The sequence below is a fragment of the Emydura macquarii genome, unplaced genomic scaffold (genome assembly GCF_026122565.2).
Source record: "Emydura macquarii macquarii isolate MOO-44397 ecotype Brisbane River unplaced genomic scaffold, CSIRO-AGI_Emac_v2 contig_1551, whole genome shotgun sequence".
In the NCBI taxonomy this organism is placed as follows: domain Eukaryota; kingdom Metazoa; phylum Chordata; order Testudines; family Chelidae; genus Emydura; species Emydura macquarii.
This window is the reverse complement of record NW_027131688.1, coordinates 8,150,522-8,162,799: the sequence shown is the minus strand read 5'-3', so window position 1 is coordinate 8,162,799 and position 12,278 is coordinate 8,150,522. Positions and strand designations below refer to the sequence as shown.

Sequence of the window (12,278 nt, the reverse complement as noted above, 5' to 3'; positions counted from 1 at the left end):
ATTGCAATTCTCTTCCATCATCCTACTAGCCCCTGAACTGCACTGCGGGCTACACACTCTGGACAGTTATAGAGTATTACTCACATCATCCCTTTGCATTCATAAATTCATAAGGCACCTCAATGGAGCTCATTTCTTGCCTAAGCTCTTAATTTGCGATGTTCGGCCTATCAGAGAGCCTTGTTTCAGATCACGGGTCACGTTTTCTATCGAGAGCTTGAAGGCTTTCCAACGGGGGTTGGTACAGTGCCCTGTAAATCTGCTGTGTACCATCTCCAAGGAAATGCGATAGCTGAGAGACAGCAGGGGACTCTGAAGAAGCGTGCAGCTCACGTGCTGGAGACATGTCACCACGCCCTTTGCTCTTGCATTGCGTCGTGGTTTATATATTTGGAGTTCACTTCATGAATGTACTGTAGAAACCCCTTTCTGTCGGCTCTTCAGCCAGCCTCTGAGCACCAGTTTGTCTATGCTGACAGAAAAGGTTCATCCTGTCCCTTTGCCATCCTGGAAGATGACTGATGGGATGAGGTAGGAAATACGTCAGTTTCAAGAAGCGTATCCACGCCCAAGTCCATGCATTCTATCCTGGACAAGCAGTGTATGTTAGGAGAGGGGCTGGAAGCGTTTTTGATACTCGTGGCATGATCTGGTGGGTTGCAGGGTACGGAGTGTGGTGAGTGCGCTTATCACCCAGAGAACGCGTTGCTAACCAGCAAGATGTGCTGCCCACTGAAAGGGGAACGGAGAGGGGAAAAGATACTTTCTGCGTGTGATGATATATAGCCAGTTGGGGGAGTTTTGTGCCACACCAACAGCATTTACTTCCTGAGCTGAATCAAAGGGGTAACCTACAAGATCACCTGGTGCCTCTGGCAAAGAACTTCTGAACTTCTGGGGAGAAGAGAAGGAAACTGCAATGACTTTGTATGTGTGTGTGTGTTGCCTTGCTTCTTATTGCTTCCTGTCTGTTTCTGCTTCCTGAATTCTGTGTTCTAGTTCCTGCCTGTGTGTGTAGTGTTGGGTTGCGTTACTCAAGGCCTGCTTCTGCATACCTGCTCTTTGGACTGTTACGTTTTATTCAGACTGTTGCTGACTTAATTGGTTCCTGGTTATTATATGTTTTGATTGACCACCTGTCCGTGTGTCTTGCTTCTATTTCCTTGTGTTCTGCGGATTGCTGTTCTGTGGTGCATCGGAGTGTAACACAAGTTTTTTGTTTTGTTTGTTTTTTTTTAACTCGTAAAGAAAACCCAAACAGGACACAATTCCGTTTTTCCTGTATTGCCAGCCATCCTTAAATCTGTATTTGCAGAGGAAGCAGTTTGTTGCCTTCCTGGGTTGTTTGACTTTCATGAAATGCTTTTGCAGAGTAAAATATTATGTACATATTGATATTACATAGTTACATTATTTTGTCTCTTAGGCCGCAGACCATAAAAAGACCTTTAAATCCCTTGGCTTCTGGCAGAGGTGAGTCATTTATTCATCCCACTAAACTATTTGGCAGCCTGTGAGTTTTGGTGGCATTAATGATGAAAGCTCTCTCTCCTGGCTCTCTGACTTAAAAAGAAAAATGGTTCAGATCAAGCCTGGGACTGTGTGTACGCCATAAAGGGTCTTGCAGAGGGGTGATGTTTTGGTATGTAACCTCTCAGGAAAAGCTGTCCGAGTCAGTACTATTGAAATCCATGTGAGCTTTGACCATTGACTGGGAACAGGATTGCTTTATGGGCACTCACTTTTTATACTTGAAGATGCCATGGGTATTTGAGAATGTACATTTTGAAATAAGGCCCCCATCGCATTAGCCTCCTTACAAACATCTAGTAAGAAACGGACCCTGCCCTAGGGGTTATGGTCTAAGATGGACAAAGGATGGCCAGGAGAACAGAGGCAGAGAGAGGTGATGTGACCAAGACACACAGCAGATCAGTTGCAGAGCTGGGAAGAGAACCCAGGCCTTCTGACACCCAGTCCAGTACCCCATCCACTAGACCACACTGCCTCTCTCGTCTTCATTTGAAATCTAACCCTGTTGTTCATGCTACCTCTTATGTAGTAAAGCCTGAAAATACATGCACCCGTTTGCAGCCGTCCAGGCATCCATATTGACAGCTAATTTCTGCCACATTAGGGGTTAGCAAAAGAAAAGTCTGGGGCCTGGGTTTTCACTTGTCACTTGATTTAAGAGAACCTGCCTTCTGTCGGCAAAAGCTCCTGGGATTCATTCTTTGGTTAACACACGAATAAAATGCAAGTGTGCTCAAAGAGTGATGTAGCTGGACAAAACATACAAAGGAAAATAAAGTAAAAGCGTCTTCTTCTGATGAGCTCCTTGTGCTGCATGGGTAATTGAACCTTGGTGGTGTCTGTGTGAGAATGTAAGTGGAGAAATCCCCATTTTGCAGATGAGGCGCACAGAGATTGACACATTGAGGTCAATGCGAGTCTTCCGTTAAGACTTCAGTGGGCTTTGGATAATTCCTAAGTAACTTACCCAAGTCACATAGGAAGTCGGTGGCAGAGGTGAAAAGAGGAAAGCGGGTCACCTCCCTTCCCGTCCTGTGCCTTACTAATCCCATGCTCATTTTTCTTCTCCCTAACGCCCTTGGGAGTGATCTTAATGCCTTATAGCAATTACTTCTGTGCTAGGCAGATTCTTTTGACGCGCTCTGCTCATCTCGTACCTTTACTGTGCTGGCTTGAGATACTCGGTCATGCACCTATAGAACGCTTTCAAACACTGCTAACGCTATTTATTCTCTCGTCTGAGCAAATTAATGACAATATCTGAATACTCTGCACTTTGGAATTCATTCTAGTGATGTAATTTTTGTTTTTTTGTGTTTTTTTTTCTCCCCCTCCCCCAGGAAATAACGACGGTGAGTGTATTTTTTTTTTTCTGACCACAACTGAAATGGATACCGAACTTTTGTCTTCCTCTTCCACATTGTCAAGAGTTAGCATAGCCAGCAAGGCTAACAATGTAATTATTCAAGCAAAGAGGGAAGTCGTTTTGAAATCTTCCTGTGTTCAGTTTTTCGTGCATAGATCTATTTAGCTTTTATAGCTACAGTCTGTTTAGCGTAACAAAGAGAAGGTTAAGGGGTGACTGGGTCACTCTGTAAGTATCTACATGGGGAACAAAGATTTACTAATGAGCTCTCCAGCCTAGCAGAGAAAGGAATAACACAATCCAATGGCTGGAAGTTGAAGCTAGACAAATTCAGACTGGAATTAAGGTGTACACTTCTAACTGTGAGAATAATTAACCAGTGGAACAATTTATTAAGGATCGTGGTGGATTCTCCACCACTGACAATTTTTAAATCAATTTTTTTAATTCGATGGTTTTTCTAAAAGATCTACTGTAGGAATTGTTTGGGGGCCGTTCTCTGGGTTGTGTGATGCCGGGAGTCGGACTAGATGATCACAATGGTCTTTTCTGGCCTTGGAATTTACGAATCTCTGTGACTCCCAAGGAGAACATGTCCCATGCTTGAGGCTGGCATACTTACAGCTTTTGGGCAGGGTTTTCAAAAGAGCCAAAGGGGTTTAGGTGCACAGGTTCCTGGGTCAATTGACTCAGGGTATGTCTACACTGACGGCGGCAAAGTCACCGCCATCAGATCGACCTATCTGGATCGACTGAGAAGTCAGTGAAGACCCACTCAGTCGATCCAGAAGTCGACGCAGTAAAACCACCCCCCCAAGTGGCGTAGAGTTGTGTCGACAGGAACGCAGTTCAGTGCAGTGAAGATGCCACGCAGAAGGGAAGCCCAGCAGTTGACGGGAGTTATGCAAGCTACTCTGTGTAGCTTGCGTAACTCCCGTCAACTGCCGCCGAGTCTCCCGGTCAGTGTAGACCAGGGCTATGTCTCGTGGGCTTGCCCTGCGGGGCTAAAGATAGCTGTGTCGATGCTTGTGCTGGAGCCAAGACTCCGTGAGCCTGCCCCCTTTGCCGGGTTTTGGAGCCCGGGCTCCGGTGCAAGCCCGAATGCCTACACTGCTAGTCTTAGTTCTGCGGTACGAGCCTGAGTGAACTCACCTGGGCTTTGAGACGCGCTGCCTGGGGTCCTTGTTTGTTTTGCTGGGTAGACGTGTCCCTGGTGCTTTTCAAAGCCCTGTGCCATAAGAACCGGACAGGGCGTCCTTGTCTTTGTGTTGCGGGGGTGTGTTCTTTGACTGTTTAACGCTAGCTGTGCTGTGGCAGAGGGAACTGCTTTTACGTGAAACAATGCCACAAAGCTGGGGATTTCCACAGGAATCTGAACGCCCAGCACCCCTGAAAGTCAGCAGCAGCTGGCACCTATCCCACACGTGCAAGGGCTCCCTCCTGAGAGATGCCAAAATGCCCCCAACTCCCTTTGCCTTCAAAGCTGAGGGAGCTGCATACATCCTAGGAGGATTTAGCACCCTCCAGGCCTGAGCCCTGTGCATGTGCTCTGCCTCTTCTCCTAACTTGGTTCCCCGTGGCTCGTTTCTCTCTGGGTTTTCTCACCTCATGCAGCAGCCAGTAAATACGAAAGCCGGGTTTATTGATTGGACTGACCTTTGTTTTTATTTCTCTGTTCTAATGCTGTGTCTTCGGTCAGCAATAAAACATTTTATTCCCTCCTCCCCTCCCAAAAAATAGATGCAAGCTTTGCCCTCCCCTTCCTCTGGAGCTGGGTTTTCTGCTGCAGCGCGGTACTCCCAGCTCCTGCTGCTATGGGTAGAAAAGACTCTAGACTTCGCTTCGCTACCATGTCAATATCCTGTCTTTAGCTGCTGGTAAATGTGGAGTCTGACATGGGTGCCAGTCAGCTGGGGGGTTCTTTGGATGGGGTTTTGTGCGCCCTCTCTTGGGAAAAACCTGCACAACGCAGCGAGGCCTCGATGTGGTAATCAAATTGATGTGGGCAAACTTTTGGGCCTGTGCAGTCTCCTTGCATTCATGGCAGCTCGGCATTGGTTCAGGGGTCTAGCCATGGTGCTCCGATTGCCTTTGCGTGTACACCAATCCTACTGCGACACCACAACCTGGGTGATGCTTTGACAAGAATGAGCTACTGCGAACAGAGCTGCAGTGATTCCCTCTTCGCCTGTAACTTTTTCATAATTGTTTTGTCTCCTCTGAGAACAGCATTGAACAAATGGATACGGTGTTTGAGGTGATTTCTTCGGTCAGGGTGCTAAATTTTCCCATCAGCGTGTACCCTGTAAAAGCTCTTGTAACTGTTTGTTTCTTAATTTGCAGGGAACGCCTTTTACAATTGGCTGGAAGGTACTGGCTTGTTTTGGGGTTTTTTGGAGTGATACAAAATAGACTTTCTGTGGGGGCGGAGCATTGATTGCCAGAGCAAACTGTGACTAAATTAGATTTCTGGTGATAACAGCAGGGGAAGAAAATTCAAACATACGCTTCGTTATTTTACAGTTTGATTCGTTTTCCTTTCAGGCCTCTGCGTAGAGAAGAGAGCTTTCTACAAACTCATTTCCGGCCTACACGCAAGCATCAACATCCATTTGTCCGCCAGGTACCTTTTACAAGGTGGGTATGACTTTCTGCCTTATTTCTCTGAGAACCAGGCTGCTTCTACAATCAGCTGAGATGGGCGTTGACTTCCACTGCTTAGTAAAATAGTAGTTAGCTGATTCCAGCAGGGTTTGGGGTCCAGTTTTGCTTCTTCTTCCTTCTCGTTATTCCCTTACACACAGATGACAGTGGGAAATAAGATGCATGAGGTTGGATGTACAATTCTCCAAATGCCTTTGGAAGTCTTAATATTTTAAAATGTAATTGGAAAACAAAGCCAAAAAATTCAAACTCTAAATTAGGCTCCTGAATCCATAGTTGGGCACCTGAATCAAAACGGGCACTTGCTCAGAAGTGCTGATGGGAGCTGCAGGCATCCTGCATCTTGTACTCCACTGCCTGAACGTGGCTTTCAGAGCCTCACGGTAGGCACGTAGGTTTGAAAATGGTTGGCCTGTGCCCCTTGCATTCCTTCAGATTCTCCTCGCAGCTTGCTTTGGAGTAACTTTCCCCCTCGGTCCCAGCCTTCCCTGTCAATCGGTTAACTCTTCATGCTTTGCTCAGTTGCAGTAAGTTTAGCAGCAATTTCTCTCGGAGATTTTGGTCTCTTCCGTTAAGATTTTCCATTATTCTTTAATTTTTCCCAAGACATGTACACGGCTTTTCTTTAGGTACCTGATTGTGGACTTAGATGCCTGAATTTAGACACCCAGCTTTGAAAATTTGGGTCCATGCTTCTCAGTAGCATGATACAAATGACCTCTCACGCCTCAAAACTGGCCAAGAATTGTATTACGCTGCTTGTGCAGACAGACAACTGCACACATTACAGAATTCCTTAAGACTTCTTAGTACAACAGTTCATGTTTAACAGACTCTCTAGTTAAGTATCTGTAAGCTGCACTAACAGTGTGTCTTTATCCCATGCTGTGTGTTGTTCAGCCACCAGATGGTGGCTACATCTCTTACTTTATGTAGTTTCTCTCTTGTTTACAGACTCTTTTTTAGGAGCTTGAACACTGAAAATATTGTCACTAGTCCTCATTTGGACAAATCACTTTTTAATTCGCTGCATTTCTGGGGAAAAAAGGCAGCATAACACCCATCTGCACACCAGTCGTTTCATCTGGATGTGCCCGAAGCTCTGGGTCCAGCATTAATTCTTGTTGCAATGAAACAGGGAAGCTTACTCGGCCTTCTTTTGCAGGAAATCATCCCAAAGCAAAGATGCCTTTTTGAATTTTGAAATGAATTAATGGTTTTTGAGGGGACGAATGAAGAGACAAAGGAAATTGGGGCATCAAATCAATGTATGCTGAACTAAGAGAAAGAGATCAGTGCATTGCACACAGCTGAGGCCTTGTCTACGTGCAAATTACACCAGCTTCATTAAGCATAGAATCAGAATAATAGAAGATGAGGGTTGGAAGGGACCTCAGGAGGTCATCTAGTCCAACCCCCTGCTCAAAGCAGGACCAGCCCCAACTAAATCATCCCAGCCAGGGCTTTGTCAAGCCGGACCTTAAAAACCTCTAAGGATGGAGATTCCACCATCTCCCTAGGTCACCCATTCCAGTGCTTTCCTAAAAGTGTTTTAAAAACCAATGTAATTACCCAGGGGTTTGCATCCGTTCAGGCATGCGAAGATCAATTTAAAACCGGTTAACTTGATTTAGGTTGTACCTGTACATTTACCAATATAAGCCAGGTTTAAAATGATTGAAGAATGTCCACACAGGGGTTTAAGGTCGGTTTGGTTTTAATTTAGCATAAACAAACCTAGTGTGGACCAGGCCTGACTGCTGTAAACGTTCAGTTCTAAAAAATAATCTTAACCATGTGCACGGCAGTATGGCATAGTGGGAAAGACGTTTAGTGCCCAATTTTCAAAGCTGAATTTCCCCCTCTTTCTTTCCCTCTCTAAGAGACGTGGTCAGAAACGAAGTGGGGGCATAATGTGACTGAGTTTCAGCACAGATTTGATGAAGTCCTTACGAAAGGAGAAGGTCCCAAGAGGCTGAAGAACCTCTATTTCCTCTACCTAATTGAATTACGGGCAATGTCGAAGATTCTGCCGTTCTTTGACCGCCCGGGATTCCAGTTGTTCACGGGGAATGAAAACAGAGACACGGAAACCAAAAGGCAACTGCTGGAAATCCTTCACCTAATCAAGTAAATACATTCAGTCTCTCTCTCAAAAAAAAAAAAAAAAAAAAATACTATGAATACCTCTTCTTCTCTTCTACTTCAAATGTTTTAGAAAATAAGTGGGATGGTCTGGGTCAGTTAAAATTAATGATTACTTATTTATTATCCCAGTGTACTCTCCGTACTAATAATACCTACTCTGCCATAGCGCTTTTCATCAGGAGATTTCAAAGCACTTTGCGTTCTTGTAATGTATTTAGCATCACAACACCGGGTGGGGCAGAGCTGTTATTCCCTTTGTGCAGACGGAGAACTAAGGCTCAGAAAGGCGAGGTGGCTTGCCCCGGTATCTGAATTCAAATGGCTAAACTAGGTATTGACCCCACTGTTCAGTAATTTAGGCCAGGGGTCCCCAAACTTTAAGTCATGCCCGTCTTTACCCCAGTGTAATCTGCCTGTACCCTCCACTCCCCTCACCCTCCGGGGAGCTACAGCTGGGGGCTGGGAACAGGGCTGCGGTCGGGAGCTGGTGCGCCCCCGAACGATCCTCCTCAATCCCCTCGTGGGGGTGGCCCCCGGTTTGGGAACTGTTTAGGCTGTTTTTAAGTCTGAGCAGATCTGAGTTTCATAACGGTCTAGTTGTCACTTCTGAAACTGACTTTCTGTCTGAGCGATCTCTGGAACTCTAGTACTAGCTTTACATTTCAGTCCAGAATAATGTTAAACATCCAAAAAGAGGAGATCTTGGATCTCCTATATCAGCTGTATGTTAGTCACCTGAGATTAGAATCTGGCCCTCGATCTCACAGTGGAAGATGCTCTAGTTCGTCAGTTTCCCAGGCCCAGTTTCCTATTGTTCATGACTGAGACATCAATAACTCATTTTATTATCACATTAAATATTAATATTATTAATAAATTTATTCTAAAATGACTTTTGCTATGAGAATTTTAAGTACATGCAATAGCCTTCTTAAATGACACTATAGAGTAGAGAATCAGGGGTAAAATGTGAGACTCCAAATGGTTTAGGAGACTCAATCCCATTTTCAAAAGTGACTTAGGTATCTGATTGCCTTTGCCTTTTAGTGAGATTTAGGAACCAAGGTGCCTAAATCATTTTTGAAAACAGGATGTAAGCTTCTGTCATTCAGGTGATTTTTGGAAATTTCACCCTCAGTTTTTCTGTTCTTCCTTTAGGTCTTTCCCTTTGCACTTTGATGAAAACTCATTTTTTGCCGGAAATAAAAAGGAAGCTGCTAAACTAAAGGTAATTGTTTTCCTTGTGCCCCCCTGCCTGAAACTATTTGCTGACAAAATAAATTACTTCTCATGTTGAGTTATCAGACTGACAATGAGATCATAAGACATCGATATGCTTAAGTGAGTAGACCGGAAATATCCAACTGGAGTAAACATATTCAGTAGTTTTCGGAGCACTTCTTGTGACCCGTCCGTGTCTAGGGCAGCCACCTGAGAATGCCAAGGTCAGGGCAGGCTGTAAAAAGGGAGCAGATTCTCCCAGCACTGGTGGGTGGCACTGAAGTCAGACTTCCCAACCAGCCACAAACTGTGCTTCTGATTCCCCCACACTGGTTATCAAGAAGCCAGTATACAAATACACACAGCCCCCTTTACTGCATTCCAGTCTCCGGCTCCCAATCAGCCACTAGGTCCAGTAAAGAGATCAGTTATTTAAACTCTGTGCTCTTTACCAGAAAGATTTCTCCTGACTCCAAAGGGTCGGCCACAGCACCAGGTCAATATAAGTTTGGATCTTACCCAAAATACCACGCTGCCAGCCAATCCTTTAGTAACTAAAACTAAAGGTTTATTATAAAAAGAAAGAAACAAACCATAAGAGAAATGTTAAAGGCTTAAAGTAATCACATACATACAAATGATTAAAAGTCCATATACCTCAGGTTTCTAGAAGAATTGTGGAGTTTGCAGGCTTGTAAAGTTTCTCTGGTGTACATCCAGTGATTGGATGGGCCTCTGTCCTTTGTTTCACAGCTTCAGTTCAGTTGTAGATGAGCTGATCCAGAGGTAAGTTGGTAGCTGAAGCTGAATCCCGACTGAAAGACAAAATTGATTCCCAGGGCTCCGCCTTATATACCCCCTGGCCCTCGCCAGGCTGCTTGTGAGATTTTACATGAACTAAAATGGAGTCTAGAGTCACATGGGCAAGTCCTGGTGGCTTATCAGGCATATCTCTGGTTTCTCCCCTGGACCCCTGGCCTCTGTGAGTGTCTTAATGGGCCATTAAGCAGGCTATTGTCCTGCCGCCATCCTGTCTGGGGTGTGTCTCAGACAGCACGATTTGAAATACAGATATATTAAATATATCCATAACTTCCATTACATATATCTCATATGAACATAAGTATTATCACCTTACCTAACACAATTAAACCTTTCTAACAGTACCTGACATGACATATCTCACATGAATGATTATGATTTTGACATACTGATGTTAAACCACATACCAAACACCCCCGCGCCCTCCCCACCCCCAAATCCAACCAGCGTGACACTTCTAATAATGGTAAAAAGCTCAGATGCACCACAAAACCTGTATGGAAAATGGGTAAATGTAGGTACCACCTGATGGAGCCCCCAATGCTGGAAAGAAAGCAACATGGGGTTTTGAAATCTATTAATAACCCTATAACGATGTTTTGATTTTAATAGTCCTTTTTTTCTTTTAAGGAGGAATTTAGGTTCCATTTTAGGAACATTTCAAGAATTATGGACTGTGTTGGGTGTTTAAAATGTCGCCTTTGGGGAAAGTTGCAAGTAAGTCCAGTAAGCGGTTTGTTCTGTTTGTACAGCACCTTGCACAAGGGGCCCTGGTCCATGACTGGGGCTCCTAGATGTTATTGCAACATGCATGATAATAAACAAACCCATTCCATTAAGATGACGTTAATACAAACAACCATCTGTTCATATGAAGTGATGGGAAATGAAGTTAACTTGCTAATCAGACGTCTCGATGGCATGCTTACCGCTGTCTTTATTTATACTGCACAGACGCAGGGTTTGGGTACAGCTTTGAAGATCCTGTTTTCTCAAAAACTGATAGAAAACATGCCAGAAAGGGGCCCCTCTTACGGATTCCAGCTGACAAGACAAGAAATAGTCTCCTTTTTTAATGCTTTTGGAAGGTTAGTTCAAAATTCTGTTTTTTGCTTTTTTTCCAGTCTAAATAAAATGTAAGATGATAGCGCTGCGTAAAAGTAAAGTGCATTGTGATTAGCAACTGCGGTGTTACCCCTTTAAAATCTGATCTGACTTCTGGATAGTGACATTTCTAAACGTCAGTTGATTGTTCTGAGGTAGTTTGACCGTAAGAATAAGCAATCATGTTTTTAATTTCATTTGCTGTGAGGGATTAAAGTTAACGCTCAAGGTTCTGATATGAAGAATTCAGAAGTCTGCAAGAAATTGCATGTATCTCTTTTAGGAACACGTTGTCCTTCACAAAGGTTCCCGTTATCGGTCCTATGTTTAGCTTGGAGGCTGACCTTACAGCTTCTAAATTGTACCAATTTACTTTAGAAACATATATTTGCCAGAGTTCTATTTAATGGGCATCTATCAGTTAGGCTCTTTAAGAGCTGGCGAGTTTTGTTTGGCAGGAGCTGTGAAAAAAGCCTTTCAAAAGAAAGACGTTATTGAAAGACGTTTGGGTTACAGGTTGCCACTTTGCTGTGTTAACAAGTTGGGAGTCCTTAGTGGGCGAACAGGTTTTCTGTGGGATTCTTTGCACCAAGTTGCTGGCTTTGAAAGTTTAGTAGTCCTGGTTTATAGCTAAATTAATTTCAAACCAAGCCACTGAGTTTTATCCTCTGGAATGCCCATTTCTAGCACATAGCAGGGGGAATATTCCAGGCTAGATCAGTTGGTCTGGGAAACATTAAGCACTTTCTTCAGTGGGTTGACATTTTTCGGCTTGTGCTGAGAGGCAAAAAATGGACTAAAAAGAGTCCAAGCTACTGCGGTTCGCTTTTTAATGTGCTGTTTTAATGGTACCTTAGGTTAGCGTATGAAACTGAGAGCACGCCACAAGTGAATGTTTCCAAAGGAAGCTGATTAATGACACTCAGGCTTTTCCCATCATCCTTCCCCCACCCAAAGTGTCGTGTGTCTCTCTCTCTCCCCCCCCCCCACCCCCGGGTCCTTTTATGTGCTAAAGTACTGGGCAGCAATCACAACCCTAATATGAAGCTGTACCCAGCAATGGGGGGCTTTCATTCCACTTTATCTTCCCATCTCTATGGGGCTGGCAGTGCTTTGTAAAACAAACAGTTAAGTGTATCAAGACAAACTGCAATTTTCTTTGCTCCATCCTGTATTTGTACATGACTTTCAAATCAATTATTTAGTATCCTATATTTGAAAAGAGAATTCAGTGAAGGAACATAGATTGCTGTAAAAATATAGGAAGTTAAGCAAGCGACTTGCACTGCTGGTTTTTTCACCGATGCCAGAGCTCCAGTAAGCAAACCGCGTTTTGCAATAAAATGCATTTTGCAATAAATGACTTGGTGCATGCAATTCAAAAACATTTAAAACAAACACCAGTTTGTCTGCAAGTTGT

At 44.0% G+C, this 12,278-nt stretch overlaps 1 protein-coding gene across 2 annotated transcripts in view; it reads left to right on the top strand.

The window, feature by feature from the left end:
- ERO1A (endoplasmic reticulum oxidoreductase 1 alpha) overlaps positions 1-12,278 on the top strand; it is a 30,139-nt gene that overhangs the window by 17,018 nt on the left and 843 nt on the right. The window contains exons 8-15 of one of the 2 annotated variants that reach the window (XM_067555130.1): positions 1,427-1,473; positions 2,874-2,885; positions 5,243-5,269; positions 5,444-5,536; positions 7,447-7,693; positions 8,870-8,939; positions 10,385-10,471; positions 10,709-10,842. In XM_067555130.1, the coding sequence (XP_067411231.1) occupies positions 1,427-1,473; positions 2,874-2,885; positions 5,243-5,269; positions 5,444-5,536; positions 7,447-7,693; positions 8,870-8,939; positions 10,385-10,471; positions 10,709-10,842 (717 nt within the window). The remainder of the gene's footprint in view (positions 1-1,426; positions 1,474-2,873; positions 2,886-5,242; positions 5,270-5,443; positions 5,537-7,446; positions 7,694-8,869; positions 8,940-10,384; positions 10,472-10,708; positions 10,843-12,278) is intronic. The other variant, XM_067555131.1, reaches the window with a different exon arrangement.